Source organism: Vulpes vulpes, chromosome 6, assembly GCF_048418805.1.
Source record: "Vulpes vulpes isolate BD-2025 chromosome 6, VulVul3, whole genome shotgun sequence".
NCBI classification, from domain to species: domain Eukaryota; kingdom Metazoa; phylum Chordata; class Mammalia; order Carnivora; family Canidae; genus Vulpes; species Vulpes vulpes.
In genome coordinates this window covers 87,998,415-88,019,664 of record NC_132785.1, presented here as the reverse complement: position 1 = coordinate 88,019,664, position 21,250 = coordinate 87,998,415, and the positions used below count along the sequence as shown (strand labels likewise).

General features: G+C 34.4%; 1 protein-coding gene across 1 annotated transcript in view; it reads left to right on the top strand.

Moving 5' to 3' along the window:
• The window catches only part of MAP4K5 (mitogen-activated protein kinase kinase kinase kinase 5), a 107,018-nt gene extending 86,694 nt beyond the window's left edge, over window positions 1-20,324 (top strand). Inside the window, exons 23-33 of the mRNA XM_026000727.2 lie at window positions 79-139; window positions 3,310-3,312; window positions 3,397-3,511; window positions 3,885-3,943; window positions 6,253-6,356; window positions 6,968-7,145; window positions 9,780-9,848; window positions 11,773-11,865; window positions 14,944-15,014; window positions 17,279-17,334; window positions 18,690-20,324. Coding sequence (XP_025856512.1) covers window positions 79-139; window positions 3,310-3,312; window positions 3,397-3,511; window positions 3,885-3,943; window positions 6,253-6,356; window positions 6,968-7,145; window positions 9,780-9,848; window positions 11,773-11,865; window positions 14,944-15,014; window positions 17,279-17,334; window positions 18,690-18,777 — 897 coding nt within the window. The 3' untranslated portion in view covers window positions 18,778-20,324. The remainder of the gene's footprint in view (window positions 1-78; window positions 140-3,309; window positions 3,313-3,396; window positions 3,512-3,884; window positions 3,944-6,252; window positions 6,357-6,967; window positions 7,146-9,779; window positions 9,849-11,772; window positions 11,866-14,943; window positions 15,015-17,278; window positions 17,335-18,689) is intronic.
• Window positions 20,325-21,250: the final 926 nt, after the last annotated feature.

Sequence of the window (21,250 nt, the reverse complement as noted above, 5' to 3'; positions counted from 1 at the left end):
ACTACTTCAGACTTTTGGAATTTGGAAGTTAAAATGTAAGGGAATGAAAATTTTAATTACCTTCTTTTTTCTTTATAGTTATTTCCACGGAAATGTACTTGGCTATATGTTATCAATAATACTTTAATGTCACTATCAGGTATGTATATAACAAAAATAATATGAAAAGTAAGCCATAGACAAGCAGAGAAATGTAATTTTTTTTAATTGAAGTATAGCTGACACAAGAGAAATGTAATTTTAATATGCAGCATTTTAAAATGTTTGTTATTTTGGGTAGTTATAGTAACGTTGAGACTTGCAGATGTTTTCTACCAACTTAGAATGGAAAGAAACTTTGAGAAAGGACCTGTGTTCAGTTAAGGTAGCACTTCCCAAACCTGGCCAGGATCTAAACACCTGAGGAATACCCCAGTGATTGTCACCTGAGGCCATCCCCTTCCACTCAGACTCCTCCTCCCTGTCAACTATCCCAGCATCATTTGCCTTCCATTGAGAATTAACAGGTGAAGGGAAAGAATCAGAGGATATAGCTGCTTTCTTTCTCTCTGATCTTGAATCAGCCTCAATTTTCTTAACTGTAAAATAAGACTGATGGTAACAATACCAGCCTTAGGAGGCTGCCATGAGGATTAAATTTAGAGATGATGGGGAGTGCTTAGTAACCAGTGAAGGCTTACACCAGTGTTTGCCAACAGCATTCAAGTTATCATGGACCAGATGGTATAACCATTTTTGGACTGATGTTTTAAACTCTTACAAACAAGTATATTCCAGAGCAGCTTATTATAATTGTGATTTTGTGTTTTTCTTTTTTGGTGGTGTTGGGGGGAGGGGTAGGTGGTATTGGGGGCTTTTTTTTTTTTTTCAATCCTTACTCACCAAAACCTCTTTTCTTAAATTTTGGATTTAAGTGACTACCTGGAGGTTTGCTGCTCATTTTCATTCTGCTAGAGTACAAGAAAGTTGATTAATTGTTTCTCTCTGTCTGTTAATAATCCTAATGCTATCAACCATTAAAATAGCATTCACTCCTCTCTCTACTTATAGTAACTAATTATTTTACTATTTCTTAAATTTTTTTCAATTCTTTTTTCAGTTATTCTCTATGTATTATATATATTATGAGTATTATATCCCAGCTCTTATTTACTATGCTGTCAGGCTTTTTGGTATTAATTGTACTTTTTGGCTACTTAGGCTTTAAAGTATCAGTGTTGATATACAGCCTTACTGATAGGCAGAACATTACATTATGAATGGTGGCCTAATTTAAGAAATGTCATTTTTATAATTTTAAGTGTATCTGTATAACTTGAACTCTTCCACTAACCATGCCTTATAGAGATTCTTCAGAAATTTGTATATTTGAGCTGATGACAGTGTTTACAAAGAACACATTATTTGATTGTACATAAATAACTTCTAAAAAGCTGGGGTCCTTGAAAAAGTATTTAACTGCTTTGATTTTAATTATGCTTCCCCCCCCCCAGTTTTTTTACTCTCATTTACCAAAATATTAATATATACTATTAAGAAAATAAACTTAAACTCAATTCTGTTTAATAATTCTGAATTGCATACATATAAAATTACTTTCCTCTGACTCTCTTAACTGTTTTTATCCCTACTTGTACCTAACCTTTAGATATAAACTTAAAATCCACACAGAATACATTTTATATATTTACAAAATAACTATAGGAAAATGGGAAAGTTAGCCTATAAATTAGTTCTCTCCATATTCTAGTTAAAATTACCCATAAAAGTGAATGAAAGTAAATAACAGAGCTCAATAGGAGAAAACATTATCCTGCCTGAGTGTCTGCATTTGTGTGGATGTGCACACATATATGTACATTTCTGTTTAGCTGCCTACCTAGCTAACAGAGAGGGGAATGGAGAGAGAAAGGGTGTGATATGGTATTAAGCAGAATGTTTACATTCTAAGAAAATACAGAGGATTTTGTTGAGGATAGGACTCAAAACTGTATCATAAGACTATATCATATACAGTTGACCCTTGAATAATGGAGAGGTTAAGGCCGCTGAGCCCCGGAGCACTTGAAAATCCCTGTATAACTTATGACTCTCCAAAAACTTTTTTTTTAAGATTTTATTTATTTATTCATGAGAGACACAGAGAGAGAGGCAGAGACACAGGCAGAGGGAGAAGCAGGCTCCATGCAGGAAGCCCAACATGGGACTCGATCCCCAGTCTCCAGGATCACCCCTGGGCTGAAGGCGACGCTAAACCATTGAGCCACCCAGGCTGCCCTCTCCAAAAACTTTTAAAGAGTTTTATTTACTTATTCATGAGACACCGAGAGAGAGAGGCAGAAACATAGGCAGAGGGAGAAGCAGGCTCCCTCCGGGGAGCCTGATGTGGGACTAGATCCTAGGACTCCAAGATCATGACCTGAGCCAAAGGCAGACGCTTAGCCACTGAGCCACCCAAGTGTCCCAACTCTCACCAAAAACTTAACTACGAATAGCCTAATGTTGACTGGAAGCCTTATCAATAACATAAACAGTTAACACATATTTTATATGTTACATATATATTATATGCTGTTTTCTTACAATAAAGTAAGCTAGAGAAAAGAAAATGTTATTAAGAAAATCATAAAGAAAATACATTTACTGTACTGTATTTATTTTTTAAAAGGTCCATGTATAACCAGACCCACAGAGTTCAAACTCATGTTCAAGGGTCAACTGTTTATTTATTTATTTGTTTTCTAATAGTAAAATGATACTGTTCTGTATTGTTATAATACCATACCATGTATAATAAGGAGTCAGAAGATGTTTCCCTTATCTCCCTCTTCTTAACATATCTGGGTTTTGATTATATGGAAATTGTAGCCCCATTGTCCTGGCATTATGGCATATAATATTAGTTTGCTTTTCTTTTCTTAGTATTTTAATCTGTTGCAGTAAGAATTCATTCACAATTTTAATCCAAGGTAATTTGATAAATTCTTGATAAATAGGTCTATCCCAGAGAGATAATATAGTAGAGTTTTACAGAATTTCCCATGTTATACTAAAATATTCATATGCATATCATTATAAATCAGTCCCCCGAACAACAGTGTTGAACAGTTTTTCTGTCTGTGCTGGCTTCATTAAGGCTTATAAGTATTCTGCCCAGATCACCTATTAGTTAAAATATATATAATTTGTATATTACGAAATGCAATTATCTACTTAAAACTGTTATCTTTCAAAATGTATTAACTGTTTTTTTTATGTGTTTTGCTATTTTACTTGGCTTTTTGAACATTTCTGGACTCCATATTTTAGAAGGTAATTATGTTTTCTTTTGCTTGAAGATTCTTGTTTTTCCACTGTAAAGGATCCTAATAAAAGTAACATGTTTCTCTTTTACAGGAAAAACCTTTCAGCTCTACTCTCATAATCTTATAGCTTTGTTTGAACAAGCCAAAAAACCAGGATTAGCTGCCCATATTCAAACCCATAGGTTTCCAGACCGTATACTACCAAGGTACAAAATATTTTAATTCTGTTGGGGGTGAGGGGCATTAGTGTTTATTTTTAAAATAGCTAGTTTACTTTGCCCACTAAAAAACCTGCTTTGTTCTAATTTTGAAAGGTAGTGTACACTAAAGTGTCCTTCATATAGAATTCAAAAGATCAGTGTTTCCTTAGATTGGCTGTCCAGGAGAATAACCTTTAGAAGTTTTATAAATACAGATTCCCAGGCCCTCTATCAGTCCTAGAGAATCAGGCAGTTTGGGGGTCAGAGTCTAAGATTGGTTTGGTAAAGCTACTTGACTGGATCTGGTGCAACCAGTTCACAAGTCCCATTGTCTGGGAGTTGCTGCAGTAGAGTACATTTATATTGTCCTGTGTTACAGAAAGTTTGCTTTAACAACAAAGATTCCTGATACTAAAGGCTGCCACAAATGTTGTATAGGTGAGTAAACGCTATTTTTAAAACTGGATAACTAGAACTGTACATTTTTAAAATTCTTTAAGACTAAAGTCATAGTATCAAATAGGAAGGAAGATAGGCTTTATATTTGTTTTTAATAAGGAGTTAAAGGGCCGTTGAAGCACGAGACTGTGTGGCAGGACAGAGCATGAAAATGTTTGGAGATAATAGCCCTAATGCTTTCCCAGAGCATGGTGTTCCTGGAGTTTTTTAACCATAGTCCCTGAGGCTGTGTCTCGTTAATATCGTAGTTTACCATTTATTACTCATCATTTATTTAACACCTTCAATTATGAAACCATTACTGCTTAGTGCTTTATAGACATTATAGGAGTTTAGCTAACTATGAAGTTAGAGGGAACAATCCACACAAGACCACCCTTAATTCTGACACCAATTGCAAGTTTGGGAAGTTTCCAAAACCACCCTCATGTTAAAAAAAATTCTCTAGAAGGACTCAGAAGTCACTGAAAGTGGTTATACTCATAGTTACAATTTATTACAGAGAAGGGATAGAAATTAAAATCAGCCAAGAGAAGACGAGCATAGAGCAGAGTCTAGGAATAGTACCAAACAGTTTCTGTTGTCCTCTCCCCATGGAATAATAGTGTTAATTTTCTGGCATTGATATGTGACAGTACACATGGAGCATTGCCATCGAGGGAGCTTACTCCAACCTCAATACTCAGGAGATTTTATTAGGGCTCCATCACACAGGGATGGATGTCCACATGACTGATCTCAATATTGAGTCCCTCTCAAGGTCATTTGACACTGCATGACCCAAAGCCCCTATCCTAAATCACATTGTTAGTCTTTTTGGCATGCCTATCCTTCACCGCAAGGATGTCCAGTGTTGCAAGAGCCCTCACCCTAAATCATAGTGTTAGATTATACCACTTATTCAGTGACCCAAGGCCCTAGGCAAACAAAAATACTCCCATCAGACATGACATTCCTGAAGTTTAGAGATTACCTCCCAAAGGGGGGAAGAAAGGCCAGACCTCTTTTGGGGTAAGGTTAAATTTTATACTATATAATTATTTTATCTCATTTAACCCTCAAACAACCCCATGATATTTGTTACATTCCTAGTAAGAAACAGAACCTAGGATCAGACCCGGTCCATGACTTCAGATCCTGGGCTCTTAACTTCCTATTTTATTCTATTTGTTGAAGTAATGAGCTTATTCATTGATCTTCATGCTGCATAGTTCCATAGAATACTTTCTTAGTTATAAATAAATTTCATGAGCATTTTTCTAGGGAGAATCAGGTCCATATCTGTTCTCAGATTCCCAATATCTGCGACTCAAGAAAGGTCTAAAAGCTTACAATCTAAGATACAAACTCATAAATATATTAAGATAGAGCTTATTTGCAAATAACTACTCTTATAGTCAATATACATAGTTGTTGATGAGAGTCAAATTGAGAAGGAAAGACCAATATGAGTTTTTGTAATTTTGAGTAAAGAAAGTTACATCTTTAATAAAATGTAAAATAGGGGATCCCTGGGTGGCGCAGCGGTTTGGCGCCTGCCTTTGGCCCAGGGCGCGATCCTGGAGACCGGGATCGAATCCCACATCGGACTCCCGGTGCATGGAGCCTGCTTCTCCCTCTGCCTGTGTCTCTGCCTCTCTCTCTCTCTCTCTGTGACTATCATAAATAAATAAAAATTAAAAAAATTTTTTTTTAATGTAAAATAGTTTATTTTCATTTTAAGTAGATAACTATAAACTACAACAGAGATGAAATCATAGATTATTTTAGTTGCTTCCTAGACCTTCTGTTTCAGTCAGTTTACTTAAAAGACAGCTCTTTAGATTACAAATTAGTTTAGGTGTTTTAGTGACCTAAAATACTGTCACTTGTAGAAGGTTCCTATGTTTAACAACCTGGTCTATTAAAGATGTTTAGAAGTAAATGTATATAATTTAAATTTGAGATAAGAAAGGGAAGGAGTAATAAAGCCAAAAGAAAAAACATTATCTTTCTTATTCTTATCCTTGTGAACAGAAACAATGATTTTAATTTAGCAGCTAAGTAATTACTTCAAATAGTTTCTTCTTCATTCCATATTTTGGTTCAATGGCAAGCCATATTTCATTGTTTTTTCCATGTATCAGCACTGCCTTTATTTATTTATTTATTTTAGCACTGCCTTTATAAAGTTTGAGTTAGCTCTTAGATGAGCATAGCTCAGTTGTTACTTTTAATGAACTAAACTAATTATGTGTTCATATCAAGGTATTCAGGGTTTCAGTTGTGTCTGTTTTCTTTCTTTCCAGTCAGAAACCCTTACACAGGACATAAATACCTCTGTGGAGCTTTACAGTCTGGAATTGTTTTACTTCAATGGTATGAGCCAATGCAGAAATTCATGTTGATAAAGGTATATATGACTTTGTTTATAGTTTTCTTTTTTAGAAAACATTAGTGGTATAACTGAAGCTAAAATTATATCACCTTGAGGTGCCTGGGTGGCTCAGTCAGTTGAGTGTCTTGACTCTCGATTTCATCTCAGGTCATGATCTCAGTGTTGAAATCGAAACCCTCCTCAGGCTCTGCACTGAGCATAGAGCCTGCTTAAGATTCTCTCCCCCTCTCTGTCTGCCCCTCCCCCCACCTCTCCCTCTCTAAAATAATTTAAAATAAAATGTTTAAAATTATATGATATCAATGCTACTATCTAGGGTCAGCACATTTATAATTATTTATGGATGTTTACTTAGTTTAGGGTTTTTTTGTATTCTTGTTAAGATTTCCTCTTTAACTTATGTTAATAAGCTTACAGAAGCATCACAGACATAAAGATGAATCTGGCCAATTCTCTAAAACATATTTTTATAGAAAACTCATCCTTATCATGATCATTTTAGGGGTAATCCTTTTTTAGAAGTAGATCAATCAAGGAGGAAATGAAAGCCTATCTGTTGGCTTTATTCAATAGTATGAATGGGGAGATTGTTTCTAAATTATACTTCTGTTGTTTATTTTTTGTAGCACTTTGATTTTCCTTTGCCAAGTCCTTTGAATGTTTTTGAAATGCTGGTAATACCAGAACAGGAATATCCTATGGTCTGTGTAGCTATTAGCAAGGGCACCGAATCAAATCAGGTTGTTCAGTTTGAGACAATCAATTTGAACTCTGCATCTTCATGGTTTACAGAAATTGGTGCAGGTAAGTGTTTTTTAACCTTATGTTAAACTATTGATGCTTTTGCCTATAAATAAGCATGGGCTGGTTCAAAGAGTCAATCAATATAGTTTCCCAAGTAAGTCCAGAGGAACATGTACATATTATTTATGATCTCTATTTGCCTGAGGCAACTGATACAAATTATTTTTTCAAGGAAAATTTTAACGATTCCTGACATATAAAAGTCTTAATTGTATCAGTTAATTTTTTAACTTACTAAATAATTAAATTTTCTAAGATATTTTTCAAATTTTATCAGCTTCTCAAGCAGAGATTTACCTTCTTTCCTATCAGCTTTCTCCCCAACACTTTCTACAGTCATTAAATTCAAATGCTTTTCAGCTTTTGCTCATTTATAGGCTGAATTACAAGAATTCTTTATACAATCCAGCTACTGAAGTTAATGTAGAACCATACCAGTGTCACTTTGAGAATAAGAATCAATATGAACCAGTGGCGTCTTGATAAATGTTTAACAACAGGTACTTGAGGTGCAAAGAAGCCTGGCTTGTAGTGTTTTTCAGTTTGTAGGGCGTAAATATTCCCATCAAGAGAATATTTCAAACTACCAACCTGATGTCATGTGGCTCACAAAATTCCTGAAAATTTAACAACCGAGTACAAGCCCAGTTCCAGCATGCGCTGGACTATCTATGATTGCTCTCTTTATGGACCAAGTCATGATTTACATTAAAAGATTGTATTCTGTACTCTCCCACCTCTACCTACACTCCACCTTTCTTCTGAATTTATTGTTTAAATGGTTTTAGTTGGGTTATAAGCACCACTTCCTGTATAGCTAACAAAAAGGTGTGAATGACATTTATTATCATGAAATATAAGCAGCCCAAACAGAAGCATGTTTCTATTATGTAGTTACTGCTAAAAAGAAGAGTTACAGATCAGTTTATTTAAAAACCAAGATCATTTTTGGCAGACAGCCTCAACTTTTTTTTTTCTGATTAGTATATAATGGTAGTATGGAGCAAGTCATTTCATACAATGATCTGTGTTGGCAACCACTTTCTTTTGCATGATCTATGAAGAGATTTCATTGCTCAGGGTAGACATTTAGTTAGTCCTCCTGTGAATTTGGGGGTGGGGGCTTTGAGGTGTTTTGTTGTTGTTGTTGCTTTGTTTTTAAATGCCTAAGGGTACTATTCTATTCAGTTTTAACATTAAGGCAGACCCAAAATTACTTTCTGAGGAGAGCCAGGACTCTGCTTAAGGGTAATCATTCAAATCACCCTCCTGCAGAAGTTGTACTATTAGCATTAGCCTTCTCTATCTTTGCAAATGATGTTAATCTACCTCCCATCTGTGTTCATTATTGAGGTCAGGCCTTGAATTGGCAACATTGTAACAGTTAAAATGAACTCCTAAGACTCTTTCAGTCTCCGTGTGATTTATTATTGCTCTATCTTTATTTCCAAGGATGATACTTAACATATTATCAGCACTCGATATTTGTTGAATAAATGCATGTATATAGATCTACTGAGGGAAACTGTATTTTAGACTGTTGCCCAAGGGACCAACGGTTTATCGGTTCTGTAGATCTAAATGCTTCCCTTGGTATGAGCTTTTTGGAAAGTCCACAAACACCCCAAAGTAATATGTAAAACTTTGTGTTTATGTTCAAATGTGCAGTTTTTAAGGGAGAGGATCCATGGGCTTCCCAAAGAGATGTTATTAAAAATGGCTGCTCTAAATTATCTAAAATCTTTTCTTCAATTCAGCTAGACCATTCAAGCAAACTGAGTGCCTAAAATGAATTGTTTTACCAAAATGTTTTACAAAAATGTCATCACATCTGTTAGCAGAGCAGCCCTGTGAATATCAGCGAAGTTATGAAAGTTGCTTCCTGCAAAGATGTTATTAACAATATTGTTGATTATGTTACTCTCTGTTCTCTTAATAAAGGAAGTCCCACTTAGGGACACCTGGGTGGCTCAGTGGTTGAATGTCTGCCTTCAACTCAGAGTGTGATCTTGGAGTTCTGGGATCGAACCCCACATTGGGCTCCTGCAGGGAGCCTGCTTCTCCCTCTGCCTATGTCTCTGCCTCTCTGGGTCTCTCATGAATAAATAAATCTTTTTTTTTTTTTTAAAGGAAGTCCCACTTACACATACAACCCCAACACCAGGAAAGTTTCTCTCTGATCATAGTTTCATTATTCTTTTTGCTTTTTCTTAATTACTGACTTATTTTTATCTCAGATGTTGATCTGGCTTCCATCCTCCCATTGGCTACTATAAAATACACAGCAAAATCTAGTCACTGTATAGCATGCATTTACTTTCTTTCCCATATTTACCCTTGGCTTCATTTTAAGTTTGTAACTCACCTTTCTATAACTACCTGAGGTATCCATTAAATGCAAAGTGGAGTTTTTCTCAAGCTCACTTAGCAATGCTTAGGACTTAGGTTTGTTCTAAGTTGACCTACATACAGTTTTTGAAAGGTAACATAATTACAAAATAAAACTTCTGTGCTAATTTTAAAGACTAGTTTTAAATTACAGAAAAAAATTCAGAATTTGTGTTTCTAAAAGCTCTGGTTTTAAAAGCATATAGAAGTTATAGAATGCTAACCTTGTTTTTTTCCCCTTCCAAGGCAGCCAACAGTTAGATTCCATCCACGTAACACAGTTGGAGAGAGATACCGTTTTAGTGTGTTTAGATAGTAAGTACTATTTTAAAGTTTATTCTGATATAGTAGTACTACTACTTGATATAGTAGATCTTTTCAAAAAAAAATAGATCTTTTCATGGAATTCTATTAAAATATAATTCAAGATATTCACTTTTTCACCTTAAAAGTGGCTTTTTTTTTTATTGATGAAAAACCTAAATTGGCTACAGATACAGTAGTTAATTGATCTGTTTGTTAATACTATTCTCTGACTTTTTCTTTATCTTGTTTGATCTACTTGGAAACATATTAGGAGTTTGCCATAATCCTGGGGTAAAATTTTGTATAAAACTATTCTGTACAAAACTATTCTGAGAGTTTTTTCCCTACTTCATTCTAATTAATGGAAAAAATAGAAGATTATACTAGTATGGTCACTTTGTCATATAACATGAACTTTTGGAGTCCTGTAAAAGTGAAAATCTAATGTACAGACAGATTTGATACCTTTACCTGCTAGTCATGTTTTTTTTTTATGCAGGGAGATAGATTATTGTATTGTTTTAAGTATATATTATACTATAAGCAGTGGAGAAGCAGAAAAACTTCAACAACAGGAATCATTTCAATTTTCAAACAAAGAAGTCTGATTCTTAAAACCCGCCTTATTTTTATGCAGTAAATCATACAAGGTGAAATTCATCCAGACCTACAATTATACTTGAAACTTGGCAATTATTGCTACATTTGATCCAGTCCAATATTTTTTGAATTACTAAACTTGCCCATAGGTGATCAGGGTAATTTTTAAAATTGTTCAACTGATGAATTTGCCTGTATTTTTGTCCAAATTTCTGTTCTCTGAAAAGTTCTCTGGTGGCCGTGCCTTATAGGGTCATAAAGATCATCTAATATTATAGACAAGAAAACTAAAACTCAGTTTCATTCACCCATCATCCTTTAAGTACTTTTGTTTCTTTGAATACTGGTAAGGTTGGAGTATTATTCTGTTACCTTTAAGTGAATTTGATAAATTCTTTTTTAACCAAACAAGTAGGAAGTTCAGTACTGATTAAGCAAATAATCAGACTTTAATATTAATAATGTTGAACCTTTAATGTTGAAATCCCTAAAAACCTTCTGAGTCATCTAAGGAAAATAAATTGCACTTAGTTTTCATTTTGTTGATTTATGTATTTTATCAAAAAATATTAAAAACCTTTGATTAGGTAGGTTCTCCATTTCTTATTTTTCAAAGTAAATGGAAAGGTGACTTTCTTGAGTTTTTTAAGGTTTTTTTTAAGCAGAATGAGACTTTAAAAATGAGTTGTCAACTATACAGTATAAATCAGTTTTAGTAAGCAGTAGAGATAAGCCTATAATCATAAATCATGGTAGACAGATAAAAAAAGTAATGCAGAGAGAAGGTGTTTTCCTAGTCAGAGCTAAAGATAGTTAAAAACAAATAGATGAAAAATAGATTTGTGTGTACCCACCATCCCAGAAGAAATTATGACCCTTGAGAAGTACTATTTGTTGCCCCTGTGTACCTCTGTATGATATTATTCATATACTAAAGTTATGAGTTACTATAAATATTATTTATCATATGTTATATAATTTGTAAGGGAATAAATCAACTTTGATTGCTAAGTACTTGCCACTAAGGTCGCCACTTTGAAACATCATGCTTTTCAAAAATGAGAATGTAAATGTTCAGTATATCCTAAAGAGAAAGGAAAAGGAAAGGAAAAAATAGCAGTAGAATTGCCATTTACTAACTTTTATATTTTATAACACAGTTTTATACATACTAATGACTGTTTTTCAGTGGCCATACTTGAATCATGATAAATAGTTGAACTTTATTAAGAATATTTGCTCTGTATCCATATAAAATCCACATATCAAGTTACGTTAAGTTTTGCATTAAGATTTGCATTTCCCGTTTTGACTTGCTTTTTCTTTTTTTAAGAATTTGTAAAAATTGTAAATCTACAAGGAAAACTAAAATCAAGTAAGAAACTGGCCTCTGAGCTAAGTTTTGATTTTCGCATTGAATCTGTAGGTAAGTCTGCTTTTTAAAAAAAATTTAATTGACATACAATATCCTATTTGTGGTATATGTCATAGTAATTTGATATTTTTATATACTATGAAGTGATCCCCAGAATAAGTCTAGTTACCATCTGTCACCATACAAAGTTACTACAGTGATGTTGACTATTCCCCATAGTGTACATTATATCCTTGTGACTTATTTCTTTTATAGCTGGAAGTGTGTACCTCTTAATCCCCTTCACCTATTTTGCCTAAGCCTCTTTTTTTTAATAATGTGTATTTATAATACTTGATTTTTTTGTTCATTCCATACTTAGGGTTGTCTAGACCACCACTGTCTCGTAGAAGTTTTAGTGATATAGAAATGTTCTATGTGCTCTTAAATCTAGTTGTCATTAACCACACCTGTTAAGTACTTGAAACATGGCTAGTGCTACATTTTAATTTTTTTAATTTTAATATAATTTTAGTGTTAATAGCTACATGTGACTAGTTGCTATATCATATTGGACAGCACAGGTCTAGACCTTAATAAATCTTCTGTTGTTTTCTGGGTATTTAAAACTTAAATCATTTTTAAAATTTCTGTTCATTGTTCCCTTTGCTGCATGAAGTGAATTATGTACTTCTCCCAGTTTTTTTTCCAAATCATGAAGGTATTTGTGTGATGTGATTAAAGGTATTAGATATGCTATAATCCTTTGCCATGAAAAGTTCTGGTTGGTGTGTGTTGATGGTTATTGCTTCTCGGTCCATTTATATTTATAAATAACTATTTTTCCATAGGACTTGGAAATTAAGATGCCATTTCATTTGCTTCCTTGTCAATGAGTATTTTACTCTGTGCAAGACTCATTGGTTTTGTGATAAAAATGACTATATTCTATTATTGTTTACATTCTCACTGGTTATGTCAGTAAATATTTTCCCCGGGGATGATAGAACTTATGAAAAAAACACCATAGTTGGAAACATTTTAAAACAATTTATTATATGTCTGTACTACTATAAGTGAAAAAAAGTTAAAACCAAGTTAACAGTTTTTATTTGGACCATAAAAAATACATGTATTTTATAATTAAATGTATACTCTTTTAAAAAGGTGGTTTTCATCATTTAGAAAGTGTTTGTTTTATCTATTAAATATTTTAATGGTTTCTCAACTGGAATTTTGCCCTTTCACAATGTACATTCATCCTTCTAGTAAACATTTTGCATAAAAGTAATTTGCTTGCAATTGGAAAATCTAATTTATTGAAGCAGGAAACCTGAACATTCTACAGATGATAGGACAAAAGGGATTTTTTTTTTAACTTTTATTTTCTTACTAATTGCATTTAATATTTTTTTTTATTTATCATAGTCACAGAGAGAGAGAGAGAGGCAGAGACACAGGCAGAGGGAGAAGCAGGCTCCATGCACCGGGAGCCCGATGTGGGATTCGATCCCGGGTCTCCAGGATCGCGCCCTGGGCCAAAGGCAGGCGCCAAACCGCTGCGCCACCCAGGGATCCCCGACAAAAGGGATTTTGAAACTAGTTTCTTTTTTTACTCCTTTATGTGCTGGATGTTGCATACCAGTTTCTAAGATATAATATTTTCAGTAGGAATTCTGACATATAGGTCTTTAGTTTCTTTTCATTTTAACTGAAATATACTGGTACCTGAACTTTTTCATGGGTGCCTCATTTTTTTAGGGAATTTTAATTGTTAGACAAAAGTTTGTTCCTCTTAAGCTACCATCTCTTCTTGCTACTGAACTTTGAAATAATCACAAGGATCTTCCTGGGTTAAAAAGAGTCCCTTTAAATTACTTTTAAAAAAATAAAAGTAAAGTAAAAAAAAAGACCAGTAACTGGGTCTTTTTATTTGTCACAGTTAGTGAAACATGTGATTTGTTACTGTAAAATACTTTTATTTTTATTGAGCTAACTTATATTCCCCAAACATTCTTACATTAACTTTTTATAGAGTCCATATTCTAGTAAGAAACAAAATGCTTCAGTCACTTTCAGCGTAGAGCATATGGCTTACTCTCCAAAAATCAAATGGGTTCTCTCCGTAGTTCTCTCCTCCCTCCCTCACTGTCTGCACTTCAATGACTACAGTATCTGACCAGGAAGGGCCTAGAAACCTTACTCTCCTCCCTCACAATTGTGGGGCCTGCCTACTCTGTTTCTGAACCTCTAAGTTACCCATAATGGTGCCTCAGTGGGTCTAGGCCTATTGCTTGAAACCAAGCAGAACATAGAGATGGACAAGGCACAGCAGGAACAGGTTTCCTTCCAAGACCTTCGGGCCACATCAGGGGAGCATGGGAGATGGATAGGGAGCAGGAGGGGTTGTAGCATGTCTTGTGGTGGCCACACTTTGAAGTCATGGTTACTTCTGAATCCAAAGTCATTGGGAAGGTGGGCAAGCTTAACTGTGAACCATCATGGGGGAAGTGGAGCCTGCAAGTCCAGGGCAAAGTCCCAGGGGGCTCCAGAGGCCTGAGGAGTTGGGGGAGGGGGAGCCCACAGGGCTGAAGCCTTGGCAGCAGTGAGTATTATAACTGGAAGCCCCTCTGATAAGAATTGGTTCACAGGTCATAAGTATTCAGTGTGTGGTTAGATTTCGGATTGTAAGATAATTTAGGTTTTAAAATAAATTTTCTGGTAGGGAAATATAAATAAAAGACACTTCCTTAACAGCTACTCATAAATATATGACAATATTTAAATAACCATGTTTTTGATCCAAAAAAAAATTATGTTTTATTTATTTTATTTACCTAAGACAAAATATAGTGTATGAAAGAGAAGTTAATATGTTGATATCCAGCTCAGCAGAAGTTAGTCCCTGTTTAAATGAATGCCTGTTATATATATCTTTGAAAACTTGCATGACCCTGCCTCAATAAATTATTTGAGCTTAGGCATGGCTTAGCCACAAAAATGTTGGGAACTGATGGTCTAGACAGTGGAATTTTGCGCCAAGCACTTGGAGAGCTTTACATTAGTATTTATTAAAAACAGTGAAGGAAAATGTATAAAGAATTACTCTGTGCTTTATTTTAGTTTCTGTTCTCTCTAATCTTTTTTTAGTATGCCTTCAAGATAGTGTTTTGGCTTTCTGGAAACATGGAATGCAGGGTAAAAGCTTCAAATCAGATGAGGTAAGGCTTCTCACATTACCTCCCATGATTCCCACAAAAGATTTTAAATGCTGAAACATTCAATTTATGCATTTTCTTTCTGAACCCACATTACTTTGTTTAGTGCCTTTAGTGCTATGAACTGATAGAGCAAAATTGCCAGTATTTTCCCTTCAGATAATGTTTTGTATTCATTGTATGATTCTCAATGACCACAAGGAATTGTCAAACATGAGTTTGCACAATTTCAGTTCTCTAATTTGTAAATGTGGTTGCCAAGGTTACTAAACTTTTCTAAACTTAATATGTCTTTTCCATAACCTATAAATGTATACTTTTTTTAATATTTAAAATTCTAAATGAATATATATTAGATCACAGTATTAAGGAAAATCTAAGAAAATTAACTCATTTAGTAAATAATTATTGAGTACCAACGACATGCAAGATACTGTTTTTATAGCACTATAAGGCATAATGAAGTATAATTATAAATAATATCAAATTTTTAGCATATCTATGTTCTAGGCAGTTTACAAATATTAGCTTACTTGAAGTTAATAATCCAGTAGGGTTAGGTACTATTATATTCCCATTTCTTACAGGTACAGAGTGGTTAAGTATCTTGGCCAGAGTTAAATGGCTAGTTAAATGGCAGAGTCTGGATGAAGGGTCTTCAAAAATCACTTCTAGCTGAGATAATCAGGCTACATTTCACGCAGGAGAGGGACTTGGAATACCACCTTGATCAGATACATCCTAATAGTTAAGATGATACTAACGTAGACATTTCCTATTCATGTAAATACCTGTGTAATTCTTTTATACCATCATCTCATACATTTGTGGACTTATTTTAAAGATTTATTCAAGTTTTCTATTTGAATTATCTTTAGTTTTTTCCATGCTCTTATATGTGACTGATTATTTATACCTCTTATATGAATATTGAATTAGAATGCTTCCAAGAGAAAATGCTATAAATCAGCTGTCTTTGGATATGTCATTTTATCTAGTTACTCATGTCACTAAATGTCACCAGGTCCCTGCATTAATATAACCTGTAGTCCTACTTAACTGCCATAAAATTAATTGTCCTTAGATCCTATTTTCAGCGTGTCATTCCTGTGATTAGAAATCTATAGAAAATACTTGTTGTTCAATACCTCACATGCAAATTCTGTTTCCTGTTTTTAACTAATCTTGCTTACCTCTTTCTTTCTGTGTTCTCATCTTTCATTTTTGGCCTGGCTGTGATATTCATAAAGTAATATATTCAACCATTCAACCATAATGATTGGAACATTTCTCAATTTAGTACTCTGAAAGTCAGCTCCATGTAGTATAGCACATAATTAATTTCCTACTACAAGTTTATCTGTCTTCTCAGCTAGACTGCAAATTCATTGAAAACAGGCTATTTTCATACTTATTTTATAGACACACTGCTGTAGTTTGGATTCCTCCAAAAGCTGACCCAAAGACAAGGAATCAAGTGCAGGCTGGGAGTAGATCCCAGAAAACAAGTAATGAAGTGAGGAACATAAGATAGAGAGGGACAAAAAAACAGTAAAGAGCATATTAATAAACAGGTTCCTACGGTGGGCACCAGGGCTTAACCCTAAAGGGACAACTGAGGAAGGAGATAGAGCACACTTCTAAGTAGACTCATTTGGTGGTGGGGAGGCTGATGCAATTATACACCAACTGATGTCTCTTTTGATTAAGCATTATTCCCAGGGGTATAAATTCCCCACACTGTGGAATAGTACCTGCGCATGAGTTTATGTACCTTCTATAGCTTTGGAGAAAACAGCCGAGGAACAGCACAGATACACTGATGTAAGGCCCTGGCACGTGGGAGTGCCTAGCACAGTTTTGTGGAATTCAGGTGGGCTCTGGAGTGTTACCTCAAGCATCTGCACTGATGCAAAGGGAAGAGTAGGAGCTCTACAGTTTAGCAAGACTCTATTCAAATCCTGGGTCTACCAGTGATAGAATCTTAAGCAAGTTATTCAACTTCTCTGAGCTTTAGTATTATTCAATAATATGGGAATTATATATCATAAAGAGTTCTTCTAAGGAAAGTACTTGACCCATACCAGATGTTCCATAAATGTTGATTTATTTCTTCTAGTAAGGCAGTCAAAAAAATCTTACCAAAATTCATTTCATTTCAGGAATTGAGCCTATCAAAAATTATCCTTGTGTTTAATAATTGCTCTAAATGGTTTTTAAATTATGACTGGGGACAAAGGTATGACTACAAGTATTTTCTTTCATAGGTTACCCAGGAGATCTCAGATGAAACAAGAGTGTTCCGCTTATTGGGATCAGACAGGTAAGAGTTTGGTTGTTTTAATTTCATTACCAAAGGAGCGCAGTAGTTGTGTTCTTAATTATATTATCGCCCTGTAACTGTTTCAAACAAAATTCTTAGAAGGCTCAGCAACTTAAAGAAATCTCCGTGTAGTCTTTTCACCAGCATGAGTGAATGACTCTAGAGATCTAGTCAACCAAAACAAAATGTGTTAATACAAGTGTTTATATCCCTAGTACCATGACATATTTCAAGTCTCTTCTTTTTCATCATTTGTTTCTAGTTTGTTACCTTCTATTAACTATCACTACATAAACCCAAAAGAATATGCACCTCCTGACATTTGCTTTTATATAAGAAAACCTTTGACTCCATTTCTGAAGTCTAAATTAGGAATTTTGTGATCTCTGTGATCAAAGACACAGAGACAAATTTGAAAGACAAATTCCTAAACTGTGCCATCTTAGGAAAAAAATTTACTAGCCTTTGTTCTCCAAAGTCTGTATTGTCTACCTCTACAACTAATAAAATACACCCCCCTTCCTATTTTCCCACCAAAAGTTGTTACTGCAGCAGAATTATAGTAAGCATCAGTTGTGAGGCAAGGACAGAGAACCTCTGGTCTTCAGTTCAGGCTGGTCACAGAATCAGTGTTTGGATGGGTGTCTCTTAGAATCCTGTTTTATTCTCTAAGCTCTTATTTCACCCTCTTCTTGCTAGTGTATATCATTGATATACCTTGAACAGCACAGGTTTGAACTGCAGAGGTCCACTTAAATGCAGATTTTTTTTCAATAAATACCATACAGTACTGTAAATGTATGTATTTTCTCTTATGATTTTCTTAACTTTTTTCTCCAACTTGCTTTACTGTAAGAATACAGTATATAAGTGCATAAAACATACAAAATATGTGTTAATCAACTGTTGATGTTATCTGTAAGGCTTCCAGTCAACAATGGGCTATTAATAGTTAAATCTGCGGGGAGGTAAAAGTTAGACATGGATTTTCAACTCTGGAGGGGTGGGGAGGTCAGCACCCCTAACCCTCATGATCTAGAGCCAGTTGTATTCTAAAGCTTTCTTTACACCATTTGTTGGCATAGATAAGTAAACTTTGGTTTTAGTTGGAGTAGATAATGAGACTATCCTGAAATGTTTTCAGTATTGTATATTCATAAATTCAAATTCAAAACAATTCATTATTGTTTTGTTTTTAAGCTATAAAGTGGAAAGCTAAATTTAACAGTGCACTTGTGATCTTTATGAGAATATGAACAATGATACTCTTTCCTGGTTTGATATTAGTATTTGAATGAAGCATACAATCTCTGTTTTTACCCTTAAACAAGCCTTTTGTTTTGATTTAATTGCAGGGTTGTCGTTTTGGAAAGTAGGCCAACAGAAAATCCTACTGCACACAGCAATCTTTACATCTTGGCTGGACATGAAAATAGTTACTAAACAACAAAAACTGATCTCAAATACAGGAAAATGACTATACTCCATTGAAAGCAAAAACATCTTAAGTTCAGTACAAACTACACTATGATTTACTTTAACTTTTATGAGTTATATCTCAAATGATCTGTACTTTAAGGTAGATTCAGTATTTTCTGTAGCTGGAAACAGCTATTCTATCTCTTGCCACTGTGTGGTGGTTATATCAAGTTTGCTTAATAAAAGCTATGAGACAAATAGTCCTCTAGTTCCAGGAAACACAGTCTTTTAAAAAAATAATGTTTGTAACAAGGGTGCCATGATATTTTTAGATAACTCATGATTATCTTCAGAGAGATAAATTTAGTGACAGTTTTCTTATTTTATACCATGTTTTATTCCTTCTTAATGAACATAATTTGATAAAGAAATTATCAGATAAGCCTTTCGCTTTTACATTGGCCATTCTGTATGTTTTTGTAAAATAGAATATTTAATCCTTATTTATTAATCTCTTGCTGGAGTGGTGTAATGTATGTAACTTTTAGCAGAGGAAGGTTTCAGAGCAGCTTAAATTTTTTTATAATGTATAAAAATTTTGTTTACGTTTTAAGAGTAGTACTTTAAGAGGTTAGAGGCAGTATGTCTGGGTTCAGGACATACATGCAGTTTTGCTTAACACAAATATTTTATAATACAGTATCATCCAGAATTGCCTTAAAAGGGAGTTTTGTGTTTTCAATTATAATAGTTGTAGGGGGTCATACAGAAGATATTGATAATGGTTGGAAATATTGTTAGGGGGTATGTATGTCTAGATATGACTACCATGTGTATGTATTCTTGACAAGCAGTATAATATACCTGTGATTTTTTTTTTTACATTAGGGATCATGCATAATAAATTAATATTCACATATATTATCATCCCTAATGTAGGGCGGGATGTATTTAACTGCCCGTGATATGTATTTTACTTCTACTATACCAGAGGGGAAACTGTAAAGCAGCTACATGTGTAATCTTGGTTTTTTCACATATGTAGGTATTTGTTTTCAGTAGGTTTAAGAAAAAAAATCTTTAAATGAAATTGAATTCCTGATGAGATAGTATAAATAAGTATTATAAAAACCAGTATTCTAAAAATAAAAAAGGATAGGGCCATTTTTGATTTTGCTTCTCTTTTGCTATTGTTAGTATTCAAAATTAAAACATCACATTGGTACCTGTTGTCTTAATGTATTTACTGAGAACAGTTAGCATGGAGATGATGAACAAAGAGTTAGCAATAACAAAGTATAAATTCTTTTCAGCAGTTACTTGAGAGGAAAACAATGTAATGATCTCATTCAGTCTTTAGCAATTCTGTAAAATAGGTAGTATTATCATCTCCATTTTGCAGATGAGGAAATAAGGTTTTAACCAGGTTAAGAGATTTACCCCATTCACACAGCAAGTTGGTGGTTGAGCCAGACCATGAGTCTTGTGACTCTGTTCTTTTCACTATGCAATATGCAAACAATAAAATGTTATGCAAATAAAATATAAAGTAAATTTTCTGTAAAAATGCACATTTGATATGATTTCAGTAAGTGTGTGCTTGTTTACTTTGGGCATGGTAAAGGGGGCCTCTGAATTGAAAGACACGAGATGGCAGGGGACCATACTCAAAATGAAATATTTACATACTAGATACAAAGACCAATGTCCTCCTTCTCTCCAGGAATCCTGGCAGCCAGACTTTTCCATCGCAACAATATTCGAAGTCTTCTCGGTGCAGTCTAGCCAGTTCAAGTGACATGAAAATCATAGTTAATGTGCCCACCACTCCATGCATCCAGAGCTCATAGTTAGTCTTATGGTCCTGTGCTATTAATAATGATAAAACAACCAAGACTTATAAAATATCTGAGGAAAACCTGTCACATACAAGGAAGAAACAGTTTGGGGGGATAAAAGCTCTTAGAGGCAACAGACTATCCAGGACAATGTCAAAGAAAAAAATATATTCTGGAAGATGGTGCAACTATGAACCAAGAGTAGGATATGAAAAAAGGAGCTTACGAAAAATAAAAAGCTCTTAGAAAATAGTATGATAGCACAGCCGGATAAATGAATAGAAGGTTTAGAATATAAAGCTGAAGAAGTTTCTGTGATGAGCACTGGGTGTTATATACGAGTGATGAATCATTAAATTCTACTCCTGAAACCAGTATTACACTGTGTTAACTAACTAGAATTTCAATAAAAACTTGAAACATGGGGATCCCTGGGTGGCGCAGCGGTTTGGCGCCTGCCTTTGGCCCAGGGCGCGATCCTGGAGACCCGGGATCAAGTCCCACATCGGGCTCCCAGTGCATGGAGCCTGCTTCTCCCTCTGCCTATGTCTCTGCCTCTCTCTCTCTCTCTCTCTCTCTCTCTCTCTGTGACTATCATAAATAAATAAAAATTTTAAAAATTTTAAAAAAAACTTGAAACATTAAAAAGTTGAAGAAGT